This window comes from Humulus lupulus, chromosome 7 (assembly GCF_963169125.1).
Source record: "Humulus lupulus chromosome 7, drHumLupu1.1, whole genome shotgun sequence".
Lineage (NCBI taxonomy): Eukaryota > Viridiplantae > Streptophyta > Magnoliopsida > Rosales > Cannabaceae > Humulus > Humulus lupulus.
In genome coordinates, this window is record NC_084799.1 from 17,940,718 (window position 1) to 17,963,040 (window position 22,323).

General features: G+C 28.7%; 1 protein-coding gene across 1 annotated transcript; it reads left to right on the forward strand.

Moving 5' to 3' along the window:
* The first annotated feature begins 12,646 nt into the window (after positions 1-12,646).
* On the forward strand, positions 12,647-14,620 carry LOC133791440 (uncharacterized). Its single transcript, XM_062229370.1, has 3 exons — positions 12,647-12,944; positions 13,796-14,019; positions 14,339-14,620. The coding sequence occupies exons 1-3, from the start codon at positions 12,647-12,649 to the stop codon at positions 14,618-14,620; spliced, it is 804 nt and encodes a 267-aa protein (XP_062085354.1).
* The last annotated feature ends 7,703 nt before the right edge of the window (positions 14,621-22,323 follow it).

The window sequence follows — 22,323 nt, forward strand, 5'->3', positions numbered from 1 at the left end:
TGAAGAGTCATACTCACAAGGCTTCCTTGATGTAACATTCAAATCTAAAGAAAACTTGGATGCCTTTCAAACTGCCCTAGCCCCTTTTACAAGCGAAGACTTGTTGATTCCCAATTTCCCATGCATTTGAGCGCATAGGGAACATGTTGACGAAGTGTGATCATTTTCCTACCAAATAGAGCGGTGGCGATTGGTTGAGCATTTTGAAGAACTCGCCAGTCGCCAAGCAAATATTTTGATTTTTGATGGTCAAGTTAGGGGATTAGGTTATGTTTGGAAAGTGAAATTAGACCGAATAATATTGGATTAAAAAATGAAAAAGAATAAATTATAGAAAATAAATGAGTTGCTCATTTTTCAACCATAAATTACAAGTTGGATTTACATATTTAATAAATATAAGGGAATTTACTCGTTTGGTACTTGTGTTTTTGCAAAGTATCGTTTTGGTACCCTTTATTTTTAATAATGCTCATATGGTACCCTGTATTTTAAAATCATACATATTTGGTATTCTATACTTTGATTTGATAAATAAAATTTTGTCAATATGAAAAAACTGCCATCAGTTATACGTAATTAATTAAATAAATATAAATTTGGAACTCATATAATTGAGAGCATTTTGATTAAATTTGTAAAATTTTATTAATTAAATTTGAATTTAGGGTATCAAATATGTACGATTTTATAATAAAATGTACCAAATATGTACAATTTCAAAATACAGAGTACCAAATAAACATTATTATAAACACAGGGTATCAAAATGATATTTTGTAAAAATACAGGATACCAAATGGTTTCCTATCCTAAAATATAATTGGATTATTTGAATCAATCATACACTGTTCTGTTAACATCTAACGACAAATGTGTGTAGGCTGTAGCTAAATTTGATGTTAGGTACTTTTGCCTAAAAAAAAATGGAGTACTGTACAGGTCTAGCCCGTCTATATACGTAGGGCTGGCCTTGAATACAATCGGGAGATACCTTATGTTGTAATTACACCTACCTATTTTATTATAAAAAATAAATAGCAAATTTTATATGTTAAATGCCTTTTATATCCACACCTTTCTTTTATTTTGATTTAATCTATGAATCAATTGCTAGTATGTATATATACACTACCAAGAAAATATTACTGTACTTCGTGTAGTCTTTTAAATTATTAAAAAATATATATTTTTTGGAAGATTGTGTGGTAGAGATTATTTTTCACTATACATGTATAATATGCTCTTTAAATGAACACGTAAGGCATCTTGACCACAAATTTCTTTTTATGATGATGTTCATTGAATAACTAACCTCTTACATGTTTTCGAGATATTCTGAATAATCAAAATGCCGAAAATAAAGTTCAAAAAGTATTTTTGTACGTGTGCTTTTATTTAATATTATTATTTTTATACACTTTGCATGATTTTTTTTATAAAAAAATCTAAATTATGTATAAGAAAATTTATGTTTTATGAAAGGGTTATTTTGGTCAATTACCCGTTTGGATCATTTATTTTTAAAAGTTAACTTTTAGACATCGTGTTTTGCCAAAATGTTAAAAATAAGATTAAATAAGTCGATTATTTGAATACTATACTTTGGTCGATTGTCTGTTTTGACCTTTTATTTTTAAAAATTAACCTTTGGATCATGTATTTATTCAAAATGTTACAAATTCTGTTTTTTGTAAGGGTTCACACAATTTTGAACTTTGTATTTTAGCCGATTACTCGTTAGGGCCATTTATTTAAAAAAATTAACTTGTGGACCTCAAGTTTTGTCAAAATGTTGAAAATAAGAGTAGATAGATCGATTATTTGAACATTATATTTTGGTCAATTGTCTGTTTTGACCATGTATTTACTCTAAAGGTTAAAAATTATTTATAAAAAAGTAAATTAAATATATAAGGGTTTATACCATTTTGAACATTGCATTTTAGTTGATTATCTGTTTGCACTCTTTATTTTTTTAAATTAACTTATGGAACTTGTGTTTTGTCAAAATGTTAAAAATATAAATATATAGATAAATTATTTGAACTACGTGTATTTTGGTTTATTGCCCATTTAGATCTTTTATTGTTAAAAATTAATATTTGGACTCTGTTTCTTTTAATCAAAATGTTAAAAATATAAATAGATAGATTATTTCTTATTAAATTAAAAATAAGAAAAAAATAAATTAAGTTTTTTACTTAATTAATTAACAGTCATAAATTAGAAAAGTAAAATAAAAAATGAAAAGAAATGATGTTTATTATTATATTTATATTTATAATTTAATTAAATAGTTGTAAAATATAAATCAAATTTAAATTAAAATTATATATGTTGTTAAGAGATTTTTTAAAATTAGATATTTTTGTTTTGAATTCAAATTATGTATCATTTAAATCAATCATATTAAATTTTTAATTATATAATTTGAAAAAGAAGAATTCAAAAATGTGAAAAAATTAGAAAATTGAAAGAGATTAATCATAAATATATAAATTTGAAAAAGAAGAATAAAAAATGTGAAAAAATTATAAAATTGAAAGAGTGCTTTGAAGCAATTTTAGAATGTCACATCATCTTTTTGGTGCTTTCATTTATATAAATATATAGATAGATATAGATTTGAAAAAGAAGAATTAAAAAATGTAAAAAAATTAGAAAATTAAAAGAGTGTTTTGGAGCAATTTTAAAGTACCACATTATCTTATTGGTGCTCTCCTTTATATAAATATATAGATATAGATATAGATAGATTTAAAAAAAAAAAAAAAAAGATTGTTTTGTTTTGAATTCAAAGTATATATCATTTAAATAAAATTATAAATATATAAATTTGAAAAGCAAGAATTAAAAAATGTGAAAAAATTAGAAAATTAAAAAAGTGTTTTAGAGTAATTTTAAAGTGATATATATATATATTTTTTTGTGCTTTCCTTTATATGAATACTAAGAAATAGTGTCGGGCTTCGTGCACTTATATACATATATATTTTTAAATATATAATTATCGTAATAAAACAAAAAAAAATTGTTAATATAGTAAAAATAATAATTCTATTTCATTTTATATATATTATTATTAACATGTATCCCTCCAGTTAATACTCACACCTACGTCTTTTATCATTGGAGCTTTGAAATGTATTCATACATGAGTTGAAAGTAAGATTGAACAAAGATCAATTTGAGTGGTTTTTAATAATTTCTAAATCTAGATTTTGATTTTTCTGTATTTTTTAACAATCCAAAAAAGATTGACAATTTTGAACCTTGCTTGGCAGTTCTGAGTTGTAATTTTTTTTAAATTAAAAAATAATATTTTTGTTATATATAAATTATTGGATCTATTTAAGCTTAATTTAAAACTTGAAAAAATACCACTGGAATTCATTTATGTTAAAAGACACAAACAAATAAGTAACTAAAATAAATAAGTCGATTTAAATTAACCAAATGCCAACTAATACCAATCAATGTTCAAAATCTAAAGATTTATCCCAAGCAGTCAAGCAATCAACCACTTAAGACAATAGAAAATTACAAAAATACATAAATAAATAATAATGTTAAGAAAGATTAATCTATTAAACTTAACAGTACAACATTTAATGATAATACTGGCGGTAGGCTCCGCCGCTATTAAGCCTTATCTTCGCCTCTATTATTAAGTACCGGTGGGGATCTGCTAATACCTCGCCAATATTAATTTGACACTAATAATATGTATTAGTAGCGGATTGGCAGTCCGCCACTACTTTATGTGTTAAAATTGAACACTGACGCAAAATAACATTTATTAGTAGCGGGGTTCGCCGTTAATGATTTTAATATTTTTTATTAAACTTTTTAATATTTTTTTAAAATAAATTAATATTCACTAAATTTAAATATTTATCAAACAAACTAACTAATACCGATATTGCCATAATAAATAATTACCTTGTGTTAATTTAATCAAAATACATAAACTAATCACTAAATATAATCATTAAGGTCAATTTGGTAATTCTCCTCATCTTCAACATTATGATGTGGCTGTGGCGGTGGCTGTGGTTTTGGCGGTGAAGGAATATAAGGCTGATGTGAAGATTGTCTAAGCGTAAGGTCCTCAAACTGATCCCAAGGCTGTAGACGTATCGGGTATATTATAACATGCCAAAAAATCTTAAACCCACAAATAAAAACAAATGCAGTCCAAAAAATACATAATATTTAACACAAATAACATAAACCATCAAAAAACATACACATTAACATATAACTAACAAATTATGTCTTAATATTTCAAAAATTATATTATTAACAAATTACATACTCCAATATTTAAAAATTATATCTCTAAATTTAAAAAATTAATTACTAAATTCTGATTTTACTAACTAATAAAAAAATAACATTATTTAAAATATATAATATATATCATACATTTATTTAATATACAAAATTTAAACACATTAAATAAAAAACATACTTTTCATAATGGTGGTGCTCTGGCCGATGGTAGTGCTTCAGCCAGTGGTGGTGTCCTTAACAATATAAAAAAATTAATCATTCATAAAAATAATATATATTTATATATAAAAAATATATATATATATGTATATAAATATATATAAATAAGATATTACCATGGGGTGAGCGGTGGAGACGAAGACGACGGTGGTGGGGGAGGAGGGTTCGTCGAAGAAAAGAGAAGAGAAGAGACGCGAGGGAGACGAAGAGGCGGACCAAATGAGGGGTCTGTCCAAAAAAATTTCTATATACAAAGTTATTAGTGGCAGGACCCACCGCTATTATTATGCTCCCGCCGCTAATAACATAAAGGTTGAATAAATACGATTAAATGAATATTATTAACACCGAATAGTTCGCCTCTAATAATATTAATTATCCGCCGCTAATAATTTTAAATAATAAAGCCCGTGAATTTTCTCAAGCATTTACTCCTAAGTATTAGCAGCGGACAATCCGCCTCTAATAATTATATGTCCGCCGCTAATAATATTTTATGTATATATTTTTTAAATTTAAATATTATTAGCGGTGGACTAGAGAGTCCGCTGCTAATAACCTTCACATTACAGGTTGATTCAGTCGACCTCTAATTATACTGCCTCTAATATTAATTTTTCGAAAAAAATAAAATTAAGTTACAAAACTTGTTAAGTATTTAAATCAATGCCACGAACCATAATACAAAATATTATTCCCAAAGCATAATAATGTGTGTTTTTTAAATAGGTAGCTTGATCGATAGATGCTTGTATATATATTTAGACATAGAATTATTTATTTATCAATATAAATTAAAGCCAATTATACAATAATAATGCACATATGATAAATGGTATTATATTTGGTGAGAGCTCTTACAAATGAAAGTACATGGTGTTTTTTTCTTTCTTCATTTTATAAGCAATACTTGTCAATTAGTACACTCTAATTAAGTACCAAAAAAAATAGTGGGTATATTTAATAAGGATAAAGATATAATAATAATATTTTTTAAATTAGACCGGCGTCGAGAGAGATGAGGTTTACCTTTATTCATTAAGATTAGTATATAAACTTTCTTGGATAAACCTAATAGCAACTGTCATCCAAATTTTGTATCAAGTCCAAAAAGCTTGTTGAAGATTTTGTATGAGATAATCATCATTGGCATAAATAAATACAACTAAGAAGAAAGAGGATGAGGATTGGGAAAATTCAACAGAGCTCAGAAACTGTATCTTGTTTTCTAAATATGTACAAACTTATCAATGTAAATTAGTATTAACACTACAATTTTGACAAGAATGATGATGATCGTATCAATAATCAGCTGTTATGACTTCCACACATATGGTTTGGCCTTAAAACATATTATACGAATGTGCGTATTTACTTGTTTTTAATTTTTAATAATATATATGAAACGTATAACAATTAATAGCCTTCCGTTAAAACATTTGTGGTATGAAGTGACTGAAATAAATTGTTGCACCGCTCAAAGAAAAGAAAATGTTAAAATCAAATCATGTTGTATTTTGTGAATTAGTAATGTTAAAAAGGGTTTTTTTTGGAAATTAAACATTTGTGTATTTTGTATTTTGTAAATCGTTATATAATCATAACGAGTCTTTATTATATGACTCGTTATAATTATATATAATAAAAGAGTTTTTTTTTTAAAAATGACTTACTTTTTAGCGTTATTTTGCACTCTAGCCTAGTTTTAATAATTTTTTGCAAAATTGTTTCTCATAATTTCGACAACTCGTCGAAAATTTAAATAAGTAGTCGAAAAATTTAAACAGCCAGTCGAAAATATTAGACAATTGGTTGAAAAATTTAGGCAGTTGATCGAATTTTAGACAGATGTCATTTTGCAAAAAATGATAAAAAACAATTCAGAGTCCAAAATTAATTAAAGAAATAAGCTATTTTCACCAATTTCTCATAATAAAATACATAAAATAATTTTTTTTTATTAAAATTAATACAATTATTAATATTAATGATAGTAATAAAAGGGTCTTTTGGAAAAATGACATACTTTTTAATGTCATTTTACACTCTAGCCTAGTTTTAATAATTTTTTGTAAAATTGTCTCTAATAATTTAGACAAATGGTCGAAAATTTAGACAACTGGTCGAAAAATTTAAACAACTGGTCGAGAATATAGATAGCTGGTCAAAAAATTTAGGCAGTTGATCGAATTTTAGATAGATGTCATTTTGCAAAAAATTATCAAAAGCAATTCAAAGTCCAAAATTAATTAAAGAAATAAGCTATTTTCATTAATTTCTCATAATAAAATACATAAAATAAAAAAAATCTATTAAAATAGATAATTTTATTAAAATTAATACAATTATTAATGTTAATGATAGTAATTATGATATTTAAGCCAAACCAACTTTCAATTAATATTGATGATAATAGTAATTATCATATTTCTTTATAATAATGAGACTGATTTGTCCTATTTGGAATTGGATTTTAATGAGACTTTTTCACTTTTTATTTTTTTGAAAAAAATAGGATTAAAATATTATAATTAAAATAGTAACATAGGAAGAAGTTTTATAATATTTTAACCTTGAGTTTAATTGGTATGTTCTATAATAGTTTTTAATCATATTTTTAAAATATAACCTTTTGAGTAAAATCGAAGAAAATTTAAACTCATATTCTTTTCGTTATTAATGTAAAAATGAAAAAAAATATATTGGATAACAAATTATATAACATAAAATTTTCTTTATAAAGTTGTATTGAGAAAATATTATAACAAATTTATATATATAATCAAATATTGTTAGGTGATAATTTAATTTTTATTAATCAATAGTTTTGGTGATTTGTGTAGTCTACTATCATGTTATGTGATTGTACTCTTTTATGATTTAAAAGTAAAATTGATTTCGAAATAAGAAAAAATTGCAGCTTGTCATGTCAACTTTTTTGGATATGGGGCACAATTTAGTCCCCACCTTTGAGTGAGTAATTAGTTATAAATTTCACATTGTAATATAAGTTATAATCTTTCTAATTAAGTCACGTAAATTTTTTGCCTAAAATTGTTTTAAACAATAATTTATTATTTCAAATTGTTATCACATCCTTAACTTTGTAAGTAAATAATAACTCGACAACATGGGCATATTCTTATTAAAATATTTTTAGCTTTATTAATGTATTATTCAATGAATGAGTATTATTGGCGAGTAGAGAAGAGTTATTGCAGGGAAATGGCTACAAAATAATAGTTTGAAAACTGTTTGCAAAATTAATAGTTTGTAATTACTATTATTAATATTAATAGAATTGATGATATTAATGGTATATGTAAATTATTTTTGTAGTGATTTAATAAGTTAAAATTACTATTATTATTAATGGTTGTAAACCGTTTTTTATTTAAAAACGTACCATCGTGTCTTTTCTTCTTCCTCTAGTGTCTCACTTTGGCTGCTAGCTCACACTTCTCTTCCTCAATCTCCTCATCTATCACCCATTGTGTCTAATATTAAACCCATCATTATGTATTTAAAAAAAAATGTTATTTAACACTTCTTAAATCTTTTTGTTATGAAAAGAAAATTACCTAGAAAAATATAAAAGATTTAATGATTTGTGTTTATGTATATGATGGGTCTCATAATACATGTATCCTCTTTCAGAAGCCAATATAAATAATAAGTGATAACTACCTTAATAAAAAGAATACAAGAAAATAATATAAAATACATCAAAACTTGTACATACCTTATAAAATATATATATACTAGATACAAATAATATACATATACGTTTGTTTAGTTTTATTTGTAGAATTTATTAATTATTTTTATTAAATTTATATTAATGTCATATAAATTTCAAATAAATATCTTATTTTTTTAATTAAATAATTTATATATTTTTGTTTAAGTTTATGTTTGTTCTTGTCAACCGAGATTTTCGGCAACTATCTTAAGGAAGGATGTTTACTGATAATAATAATGAAAATGGAAGATTGTCACAAGATTTTTACGTGGTTGGGGCGTTAACTAGCCTTAGTCCACGAGTCTGTATATAAGTCTGTATTAGAGCTAGGATAAGCTTTTACAATGAAGTTGTTTAACTGTATTTGAGCAGAGTTTCTGCCTTCTCTCCCTTTTCTACGTTGCATTACAACTCATATTTATAGGTCGAGGGGGACATCAGGTTTGGGCCGGGCCCGACCCGGACCCATCTGGGGAATGTATACAAGGGGCCTTCCTAGTGGAGGCCCACGCTAAAAAGATATACAGTACACCAAACCCGAACCAGCTCAGGCCCAATTAGTTGCCCTAAGGCGCAAGCATTCTCCCGACAAAACGACACTTTGGCTCTGACCACTTCGAATCACGAGGCCGATTCAGGGGACAAGATCGGTCAGAATACTTGGCTGCGCAGTCCTGACACGCCAGCAGATAATCCCAAGGTGACCCTTTCTGCAGGTGAAAAGTGGGGGGACAAAGCCCACGCGAAATGAGGCGGTTTCAGTGTCCTGGATGCCTGACCCGTAGCCTGGGGATGAAACGGCCCAGGTTCGTTTACCTTTGGCCCGCTTCGTTTACTTCGGGCCCGGACCATTCCGGGCCCGAGACAGGGACGCGATGGCCGCGATGGTCCGGGGCACTCCGGACAGTGCCGGGACCGTTCAAGCTGAACATGAACCCGGAGGAACGTCCCGGACCCTTCTACACAGGCCCAGTCCGTAGTCCTCGGACCAGGCCCAAATACCGAACCGGTCCCTCTGACCGCGGGCCGGGGTGAAGGCCCAAAACCCTGACAGGAAAATAGGGATAACAGTTCTAGTTTTTGAATTTGTGAGTGACAACAATATATTATATATTATATGTTTAATATAATATTAAATATTATACGTGAATTTTAAATTTAAGTTTCTTGCTAGCTTTTAAAAAAAATAATTTGTTGCCAATTGACAGTAAATTATATTATATGTTTAATCTAATATTATTCTAATAAATGAGTTTAAGTTTAATTAAATTTTATTTAAATTATAAAACATATGATTTTATTATTTTTAAATAATTATCATTGTAAAATATATCAAAAATATCATATTTTAATTTGTTTAATTATTTATTATTTTTAAATAATTATTATTATAAAATATCTTATTTAAATTTTTTTAATTATTTATTTTATTTTATTTAAGTTTAAATGTTTATAAACTAATGTTAAATATAAGAATATTATGTTAAATGTAAGAATATTTTTTTAAAATTAACATTAAAAAAATAAAAAAATCGTTAAAACCAATAATTTTTATTATCTACGCTATTATCATACAGAAAGAAGAGATATCTTGCTAAATATAGAAAAAGAAGAAGGCATATTAACAGCAATAAAACAAACTGAATAAAAGCAAAAGTCGAATAAAAAAGAAACCGAACCATATGTTGATAAAGAAAATATATATATATATATATGTCTTGATTTAGATATACATTTGTAAGGCATTGGAGGGATATGCCCACTTTCTATATAAGAATTAATAATGGAAATTCCTAAAGAATAAAAGATTTAGCATACATAAAAATGATGGATTTAAAAAGAACTTCGTCTGAAGAAAAGTATGACTTGAAGGCGAGACAGTTAAGTTGAAGAGTATACTCTTGTGACTGCGGGCCTTGATGATCGACGAATGAATGGGAAGAACAGTGACATCAAAAGTGTATGAAAACATTTTTCTAAATTAAACTGCTTATTGGAGTGATAAAAAAAAATGGATTATGGGTGCCATTGTAGTACAGGTACGATATATCTCTTCTATATAATATGCATGTAGATAATATAAATTCTTAGTTTTAATGATTTTTTTTTGTTTTTGTTAACTTTAACTAAATATTCTTATATTTAACAATAGATTGTAAACATGACTTAAACTTAAATCAAATTAAATAAATAAATAATTAAACAAATTAAAATAGTATATTTTTGAGATATTTTACAATAATGATTATTTAAAAATAATAAAGTTATATATTTTATAACTTAAAATAAAATTTAATTAGACTTAAATTTAATATTATATTAAACATATAATATATAATCTTTTCTTGTCATTGCCAAATTAAAATACTAGAATAAATATAAACTTAAACAAAATATATAAATTAATTAATTAAAAAATGATATTTTATGATAATTTAAATAATTAAATCATATTTATTTAAAAATAATAAAGTCATACATTAATTTTTTTATGTCATAAATTTATGTGATAATTTATTTTTTATCAAGTGATTGAAGTTCTTTTTTTTTATTAAATTCAACAAGGGACATTGTGAGATATATTAGAAACTAAAAATAGTTGACGCATGTATATTAGTGTCTACGTACACTATGACTTTTTCTTTTCTTATTTTATTTCTATTAGTAATTTTTTTATAAATATTATTGTATTTTATATATATATCATGTAGTCATGTAAATATATATCTATGTCAACATTAATATTATATATGCAGAAATTATTGATATAATTATTTATATATACTATATAATTATAATTCATTTTATTATATATATATTTTAAAAAAATAGTAAACTGGTTTTTTATTAAAATTATAGACAATATTTATAACTTTAAAATTAAGCAAATGTACATTGTATTGCATGTTGCTTCTACCTATTATATATATATATATATAAATACTCCCAAACATTATTGTCTTTTGAGCTTTCTCTATTAGAATTAAATACAATTATTAATATTGATTATGATTGATGATAATTATTATATATTATATTGATGAATAATTTGATTTGTAACTGCACACTTTTATTATGGATTAAAAAATTTATGATAGCTTTATTTTATTTATTAGAAAAGTCAATTGGCTGTACATAAATTTATATATATATAAAAAAATTGATGGTTTAAATTAGACAATATTATACTACTACCTACCTGAGTTAAGAAGTTGAATAATCTATATGGTTTAACGTATAAGGCAATGAGCTTATTTAATTTTTAGTTACATATATGAGTGAATTAATATAGAAATAAAAATATTAATGGTTTAAATTAGTTATGTTTATGAGTTAATTTTGTACTTTATAACAATTGTTTTATTAATAATGATTAATATAGAAATCATATTAAACATATAGATGAAACAAAAAAAAAAAATTAAAAATTAAGGTTTTGATTGCTTGAAGAAAATTAACGCACCGTTGCCTCACAGTGGCAACAGTGATTTCTTCTGTTTTTTTTTAATTGTACATATATATATATAAATATAACATTTTACATATATAAAATATTTTGTTACCGTTTTTTTAATTATCGTTGGTGACATGATTTTTTTTTAATTTTTTCTATAAATATTCATTTATTTCATTTAATTTTCACACCATTACATACATCTTCTTCCAAATTATCAATATCACGAAATTTCTTTTCTTACCAATGGATTCCCAAAATTCTCAAAATTTTCCAAATACCGACTCCCAAAATCTAAATTTTTAAAATTCATTATTTTCTCCACATACCAATCCCCAAAATCCAAATTTTCAATATTCTCATTTCAATCAAAATTTTCAAAATACTCCCTCTACTAATCCTCAAAATCTAAATTTTCAATATTCTCAATTTAACCAAAGTTTTCCAAATTCTCAAAATTATCCCATGTCCTCTTACCCTTACCAAAATTTTGGCTCTTTTGAGACACCCCAACAAACTCCATTCTTCACACCAACAAATTCACTACCATATGCCTTTCATATGCCTTCCCTACACCAACCCGAAATGGTTTCAAGAAATTATATGCCAAGTATGGAAAAGTCTAGTATTGATTTGAATCGTGAAACACATCGACATCTGTCTCTGAAACCCAACCTGAACATGGTGTTGAAGGGTTGGAAAATGTAGTTCTACACAATGAAGATGAATCAAGGCATAAATGTAAAGTCAAATGGATCAAGGAAGCCACTATACTTCTAATAAGTGGATGGCTTAATATATCTAAGGATGCCATTATGGGGAATGACCAAACTTCTACACATTTCTAGGCTCGGATCGCAGAATACTACAACACCAACCAAAAAGGCGAGCAAGCAAGAACTGGAAGGCAATTCAAAGATCATTGGAACAAGATGAATCAAAAGGTGGCGCGTTTCAATGGGTGTTATAAACGAGTACAACAAGCACATCACAGTGGTTGGTCTGATGAGCAAATTCTTGAGAATGCACATCAATTGTACAAATCTGAAAATAACAACTCAAATTTTCTGCTTGTGGATTGTTGGAGATTGCTAAAGGATGAGTTGAAATGGAATACAATGTACCAACCAAAATGTGGTAAGAGAAAAAAGGTGTCAGAATCAGGGGCATTTACTTCTTCTTCCAATGCAGACATTAGGGATGATGAAGTACGTGAAGTGCGCCCTATTGGTCAAAAGGCAGCAAAGAGAAAAGGGAAGGAAAAAAAAGACACACATGCTAGATTTATAGAGATTAGTGAACGGAAAGCATCTGCATTGGAGAAATTTGTGACGATAAATGAGAAATAGGCAGAAGATAATAGGATGACAAAATACATAGATTATCTCATCATGGACACGTCGCATATGACTCCTGAACAAAAGAAAGATCATGAAAACTTGTGTACTTATATTAAGAATAATATCCTGAAGTTGTAATTGCTATGTATTTTTATCAACCGCATTATTATGTATTTTATTTTATTTAAATAAATTATCCCTTATTTTAACGGCTACATTTTAACAGATATATTTTAACGACTACATTTTAATGGCTACATTTTAACGACTATATTTTAACGGCTACATATATATGTCACCATGTCTATAAATACCAAATTTCAATATTCCTTTTACTCAACTCTCCATTTAATCCTTCATTTTACTCTCTCATTCATCTTTCATTCCCAAAATCATATACTCTAAGTTCGACAATGGATTCGCCAAATTCTCCGAATCCATACGACAATATGAGTCTAGAGGATATCATAATTATAGAGTGTACTGACGATCATGATGATCAATATTTCAAAGCGCTCATGGATGGGGGTAGCTCAACAAGACAAGGAAGAAAGAGAGCCCACATTGACAAGGGTCATGTAGAAGGACACCAACGTTTGCTCGATGACTACTTTTATGATGAACCGGTGTATACAGAATATTAATTTCGAAGAAGATTTAGAATGCGTAGGCATGTATTCCTACGCATAGTGCAAGCTCTAGAAAATCATTCAGAGTATTTCCATATGAGGTTTGATGCAGTCAGTAGAAGGGGGCTTTCGCCATTACAGAAGTGCACCGCTGCTATGCGAATGTTGGCATATGGAGCGCCTGCCAATTATGCTGATGAGTATGTTCGAATTGGTGAAACTACCGCTATTGAATGCCTAGTCAATTTCGTTCAAGGAGTGAATGATATTTTTGGGACCGAATATTTAAGACGACCCAATGCTGGGGACATTCGTCGCTTACTTCAAATGGGGGAGGTACGTGGTTTTCTAGGCATGTTGGGAAGCATTGATTGTATGCACTGGGAATGGAAAAATTGCCCAGTTGCATGGAAAGGTCAATTCACGCGAGGTGATCACGGCAAACCAACAATCATGCTCAAAGCAGTTGCGTCACAAGATCTTTGGATATGGCATGCATTCTTTGGTGTTCCAGGATCCAATAATGATCTCAATGTGTTAAATCAATCCCCAATATTCATTGATATCTTACAAGGGCAAGCTCCGAGAGTTGAGTTTACGATAAATGACACACAATACAATAAGGGGTACTATCTAGCATATGGTATCTATCCAGAGTGGGGTACATTTGTTAAAACTATCCCACTGCCTCAAGGAGAGAAAAGAAAATTATTTGCCCGATGCCAAGAAGCGGTACGCAAAGATGTTGAGCGAGCATTCGGAGTACTTCAATCTCGTTTTGCTATTGTACGAGGACCAGCACGTTTTTGGCAAAAGAGATGTTCTCAAAGATATTATGTATGCATGCATCATATTGCACAACATTATTGTCGAGGATGAAAGAGATGCATATGATGATGGCCCCGCCGACACCCTAATGGTTGAAGTATTGCATTGACCTATTTCTGACTTCCCGACAATGCTTCAAAGAAATGCTGAAATTCGTGATAGAAACATTCATCACAATCTTGAGGCGGACTTGGTAGAGCACATATAGTCAAAATTTGGAAATCATTTTAATTAACATTTTTTTAATTATGTTAGATTGATTAATTATGATTATGTCATTTTATAAGCTCCTTTAAATTTCGTCTAATTTAAATTTCATGTAATATTTATTTATATTAATATATAGATTTAAAAAATTTAGTGTGACAATACTTATAATTACAAAATAATAATGTGTGGGGCCATAGTTGACAACTTTTGGGGTGACTTAGCATTGGAGGATTTTTATGAAAAAAGTTGACAAAAGTGACATGGATGAGAGAGAAAATAAGAAATTATATTTTGGGATGATTTGGACATGTTAAGCAACTAATGAGATAGCCACCATTGGAGTTGCTCTAATAAGGTGATTTGATATTTGACAGATTTTTTTAAAAACTTTCCGCCATTAAAAATAATGTCTATTGCTAGTTTGTAAAAAAATAAAATAGATATTTCTCTTTTATATAAAAAAAGTATAGATAATTAATTATTTTTTGTTTTAACAGTATTTTATCTTTTTTATGTTAATTTTAATAAAATATTCTTATATTTAAAAGAGATTTAACAATAAATTATACACATGACTTAAATTTAAATAAAATTAAATAAAAAATAATTAAACAAATTAAAATAGGATATTTTTGAGATATTTGACAATAATAATAATTTAAAAATAATAAAACCATACATTTTATAACTTAAATATAATTTAATTAAACATATAATATATAATCTTTTATTGTCATTGCCAAATTCAAAAACTAGAACAAACATAAATTTAAACAAAAAAATAAATAAATAATTAATTAAAATATGATATTTTAAAGATATTTTATAATAATTTAAATAATTAAATTATATTTAAAATAATGAAAGCTTACATATTATTTTTTTTATCGTATAAATTTCTGCGATAGTTTATTTTTATCAAGTGATTTGAGCTATTTTTCTTCATCAAATTTACCAAAGGACATTGTGAGATATATTAGAAACTAAAAATAATTTATGCATATATACTATTATCTACACTATGACTTTTTCTATTATCATTTTATTTCTATTAATAATTTATTTTTAAATATTATTGTATTTTATATATATGTCATGTAGCAATGTAAATATATATCTATATCAATATTGTGTTTAGATGTCATATATGTAGAGATTATTGATATAAATATTTATATATACTATAGAACTATAATTTATTCTATTATATACATTTTAAAAAAAATAAACCTATTTTTATTAAAATTATATACAATATTTATAACTTTAATACTAACTAGACTTGGATTGATTGTATTATTAATGAAAAAGGACCTCCAAAAAATAATATATTATAAATTAAGTTCTCATTTCAATTATTTATTATACGGATTTTATTGACTATATAATATCTTTGAAATACGAAATACTCAAATTATTTCATTTGTCAAATACTTGAAAGAAAAAACAATATAAAAGAGAATTTTCTTAGCATTTCTATATGAGAATATATATGGTAGCACACGAAATTGTCTGAAGATGGTGGAAGAGTGTAGCAAGGTTTTCTACTAATGTATAATTTTTCTACATTAAATCTATATACTATATATAAATATGTATTTATATGTATGGTTATGTTTCGCATATGAGATCAAATGTATTTTTGTAAAGTAACAAAGTACTTTAATTGAATTACATTGGAGATTGAAGGTACAAAGTGCACGTTTCTAAGAGGAAATATATACTTAATTGAACAGCAAATAAAGATAAAATCTAGTGAACAAGTGCACAGTTTCCATCTATTATAAGAATATAAATTAACCATATACATCTCTGTACTCTATCGTATCCGCCTAAGGAACTTTTTTTCTTTCTTATTTATTACTTGTGATATGAATTTTATTGATTATTTATAATTATTTCATACCTTAAAGTATATAAATAAAACATTTAGTAAGTACTTACACATACAATTGCATGGAAAGTGTAAAAAAAAAAAATGAATGGATGAGGGAAATAGAGGTGACTTGACTTGGAAAAGTCCTTTCCAAAGTAATAATTGCCCCTGTGGAAGGGTCACATGTCTAAAATGGGACAACCTGTTATCATTCATTTTTTTTTTTGAATCTGTTATCATTCATTTCATATCATCTTTTTTTAAATTTAAACTTTGTGCAATAAACTATCATCAATGTTTAGGTTTTTTTGTTTTTTTCAAGAAACAACATAATTGTTTAATATAGTGAAAGGAGGAGGAAAAATTTATTAAAATAATAATAAAAACAATAATTTCAATATATAAGAACATTTGAGTAGCATTAATTAATTAATATTACATTATTATTATAGTATAATTTGTAATGGTAGTAAAAAAAACATATCTATATATTTGTGTGAATGTGTCACTTAAATGTAATAAGAAAAAGTGAAAATACCATTTTGGCCCATGTATTTTTTTCGAATATGCAATCGGTCCCTATATTTTGTTAAATGACAATTTGGACTCCGTGTTTTACAAAATAGATCAAAATAGTACCATAGACTCGATTTTGGTAAAAATATTTTCAAATTTAAAATCAATTCTTGAGTCGTTAGTAATGCAATGGGTTCAGAGAAGCAGAGAAAGTGGTCGAGAAGTTGAGAATGAATGATTATATTTGATTTTTTTTACCAAAATCGGGTATAAGATACTATTTTGATCCATTTTGTAAAATACATGGTCTGAATTGTCATAATTCAGCAAACACATGAGCTGATTGCATATTCAGAAAAAACAGTGGGACCAAACTGGTATTTTGCCTAAGAAAAATATTTTTTAAAGAAATGAGAATTATTAATACAATAAATAACAAAACTTTACTATTTATTTATATATAAATGATTTAAAAGGGGAAATTTCATGTTATATGCATGATAACTTAGTAAATTTTTTTAATATACCAACATAAATTACTATCCCAAATATATGAAAATTTCAATTTCAATTTCAATTACCCCTAACATTCAAACACCTATTTTCTCTCTCAATCCGAACTCTCTCTCTAACATCTCTCACTCTCTCACTATCTCTCTTATTCTAATCTTGTGGATCTCGAAAAAATACCAAAAATTAAAAAAAAAATCATCTGAAACAGACATTTGAGTGAAAAAATATGAACCTCCAAAATTTTCGTCAAATTTTAGTACAGAGCATCGAAATTGCATCGAAAAAGCATCGTTTTGGTCGAAATAAAGTTTTCATGATTGCAACATAATAGCATCGAAACACCATCGATTTTGCATCGAAAAAACATCGTTTTGGCCAAAAAAAAGTTTTCATGATTGCATCGCAAGAGCATCGAAACACCATCGATTTTGCATGGAAATTACATCGAAATACCACCAAAAAAGTATCGTTTGGGCCAAAAATCAAGTTTTCATGATTGCATCGCAATAGCATCGAAACACCATTGATTTTGCATCGAAAAAACATTGTTTTGGCCAAAAAAATAAGTTTTTATGATTGCATCGCAAGAGCATCGAAATACTATCGATTTTTTTTCTTCAAAAAAACATCGTTTTGACCAAAAATTAAGTTTTCATGATTGCATCGCAACAACATCAAAACATCATCGATTTTGCATCGAAAAAGTATAGTTTTGGCCAAAAAATAAGTTTTCATGTTTGCATCGCAAGAACATCGAAACACCATCGATTTTGTATCGAAAACACCATCAATTATGCATCAAAATTGCATCGATTTTGCATTGAAAAAATATTATTTTTGCCAAAAATCGAGTTTCATAATTGCATTGAAAATGCATCATTTGGATGAAATTTAGATGCTTTTTTTATGGTGTTTCGATGCAAAATCGATGATGTTGCGATGCAATCATGAAAACTTGATTTTTGTCCAAAACATATTTTTTCGATGCAATTTCGATGTTTTGCACTGAAATTTGACGAAAACTTTGGAGGTTCATATTTTTTCACTCCAATGTCGGTTTTCAGATGATTTTTTTTTTTATTTTGGTATTTTTTTGACATCTACAATATTAGAATGTTAGAGAGAGTGAGAGAATGAGAGATGTTAGAGAGAGAAAGTTTAGATTGAGAGAGAAAATGGATGTTTGAATGTTAGGGGTATTTTTGTCTAAAAAATTGAAATTATCATATATGTAAAATAGTAACTTATGTTGGCATATTAAAAAAATTACTAAGTTATCATGCATATAACATGAAATTTACCTTTTTGAAAATAAGAATGAAAATAATTTAAATTAAAAAAAAAAACCCTAAAACAAAGAATATAGAAAAGAAAGCACACGTGTTACCATCTTAACTATTATGGTCCTATTTTTAGATAAATATATAAACTTTAATTAAGAAAAAGTCCCCAAAATAGTATTATCTGTTCTTTTTTTTCCATAAAAATATATATTCCTCCCATTAAAAATTATGGTTTCTTCATCGATGACATTCTTACAAGATCACGAGTGAATGTGTTAAACTTTAAAATTTTGATATATATATATTTAGGACAATTATTCTATTGAAGCTTCATTTTAAGCCCTATCAGTGGGACTTTCCGTGTTTCTCGACTCGCGAATAGTTTTCGGCGCGATTTTTTTATGATCATGTATATTGTAGCTATTTAGAGCATCCTGCAAATTTTCAGAAAATTCTGAATAGTTTACAGTACCGAAAACTAAGTTCAAACATATTGTTTTTTACGCGCATAAAAAAAATTAGTCACGCATGCAACAACATGTATGAAATTAATTTTCACTGTAAATTATTCAGAATTTTCTAAAAATTTGTAGGATGCTCTAAATAGCTACAATATACAAGGTCATAAAAAAAATAGCTCTGATACCATTGAGGTCAGGGCTCTGTCAAATGCCCTGACCTACCTGTATATTGAATTCTGCGGGCAAGATGCTCAAGTCACTGAAAGACTTCGCGCAGAATTCTTTAAACTAAAGTGTTGTTCAGTGGATAAGAGAGATTTGGAAAAGCATTACAAAAAGATGACTCAACGATTCTACCAAATAGGTGGAATTGATGACCCAAATCTAAAACAGGCATTCCTCTCTTCCATACCAGAACCACTAGGAGAAGAGACCTTCAGACTTCTCTCGGGAACAGGAAGAACCTTAGCTGACGCCACGATTGGAGAAATTTATCAACTAGTTCTAAAGGCGTTGGAAAAGATGTGCTCTCAGCATAAATTTATCCAAGAATTTATGAAACAATCCAAGAAGCTTGGAAAGGTTTGCAGCCAAAAAGGACTACGAATCAAATGCCAGTCAGAATCAGCATGTTCCTGTCGTCCAGAAAAAAGGAAATACAACAAAATGTTTAAAACCTTTAGGACCTTTAAATCCTCAAGGGGAAAAGAACGCCGCTCCTTCAAGTTTCTAAGGAGGAAACGCTCTTTCAGGAAAAAGTCTGACAGATGCTTTATCTGTGGTGAAAAGGGACATTATGCCAAACAATGCCCCAAAGGGAAGACCGCCAAACTGATCACCCAAATTCAACAAACAACAGGCATATCACTCGAAGAAAATGATCTGGAATCTATTTTCTCTACTGATGACGAGATCAATTCAGAATCCCTATGTGCGTTCGAACAGCAGAAGACCCCAGATGAGTTCTACCACATGGCAGCAATCAATACAATACAACCATCACCAATCATCTCTATGCAGATCCTCCCTACAAAGTATGCTCGGCCAGTCAAAGTGGCAGCCTTCTTCGACACAGGAGCATCATACACCATGATGAACCCTGATGTTCTCCCTCCAGAATACTGGAGGAAAGAGAAGCAATACTTCCACGCTGCAAACGGAAGCATCTTCTGCACAGAGCTCATCAGTAAATCGATCAAATTACAGTTCTTCCCAGGATGCTCTATTATTCATAGAGTAATTGGTTCAAAATTACCAGGAAAAGATTTAATCATTGTGTTTGATGTCTACACTAAGAAAAGGGGTTTGAGAATTCTTCCTGGTGGCCTTGGTTACAAACAACATTTTGCTCCATGGGAATCCATCCCAAACTATTTTCTCATGCCTCCTGATCCATTCTCTAAAGTCAAACAAAGACTCATAGAAAACTCGTGTGCCACAAATCATGCTGAATTCCTCCAGAAATGTGACCACCCTCTTTGGAAAAATCATCAGTTCTTTATTAGTTTACCATTTAAGCTCAACGAAGACGTTAACCCTACCAAGGCAAGCCACCCGGGTATGAACCCAGAGCATCAGAAAATGGCAACTGAGGAATGCAAAGAACTACAACAACAAGGACTGGTTGAACCAACAACCTCTCCATGGGCATGCCATGCTTTCTACGTCAACAAGAGATCAGAACAGGCCCGAGGAAAACAGAGGCTGGTCATCAATTATAAGCCTTTGAATAAATTTTTGGCAGACGACAAATTCCCCCTACCAAATAAAAATTCTCTATTTGCGAGCTTGTCGAAGGCCCAAATATTTTCTAAATTTGACCTCAAGGCAGGGTTTTGGCAGTTGGGTATTAAAGAAGAAGATAGGCCCAAAACGGCCTTCTGCATTCCGAACCACCATTATCAATGGACTGTTCTTCCCTTCGGACTCAAAACAGCTCCATCACTGTTCCAAAAGGCCATGACTAAGATCTATGGCCCTATTCTAGATCAGGCCCTAATCTACATTGATGACATATTGCTCTTCTCACAAGATGAGCAAGCCCATCAAAATCTTCTGGCCCAGTTCATATCTCTCACAGAAGCCCATGGGGTCATGCTATCTGAAAAGAAGATGATCATCGGACAAGCCCAAATTGACTTTCTGGGGATGAAGCTAGTCAAAGGCCAATATGAAGCCCAACCACATATAGCCCAAGAGTTGCTAAAATTTCCCGAAAAGGACTTCACAAAGGTGCAAATTCAACAGTTCCTAGGGATTGTAAACTATTTACGGGATTTTGTCCCGCGACTCTCGGAACTGACAAGACCGCTCAGCGACATGCTTAAAAAGCAGACTCCACCATGGTCACAGGAGCAAACTGTAGCAGTCAAAAAGCTAAAAGAGATAATGCAGACATTGCCACCTCTGCAGATTCCTTCTGACGGGAAAAGAATCCTACAGACAGATGCTAGTGATCGGTATTGGGGAGCGGTCCTACTTGAACAAGACAAGACAGGAAAAAGAAAAATATGTGGATACAAGAGTGGCCACTTCAAAGATTCTCAGCTCCATTATCACTCTACCCTGAAAGAATTATTGGCGATAAAGATGGGCATCACAAAATTTGAATTCCATCTGATAGGGCACCATTTCTTGGTAGAAACAGACTTTGCCGCGTCAAAAGGAATGCTTAGCCTAAAAAAGAGCAAAACGACAAATGGCCAACTGTTGAGATTAGCAGTTTGGTTTGACAACTACTCTTTTGACATTAAGCACATTCAAGGCAAAAACAATACTGTAGCTGATTTCTTATCCAGGTCACCCCCTGCTATAAATCTAGCCTCAGGATACTCACCAAAAACTATCCCCATTGTCATCCAAAAATCACCACATATAATCCCAATCATATTCATGATGGCCTCTTCTTCTTCTATCACACACACCCAATCTTTTCCCCGGGATGCAAAGAAGA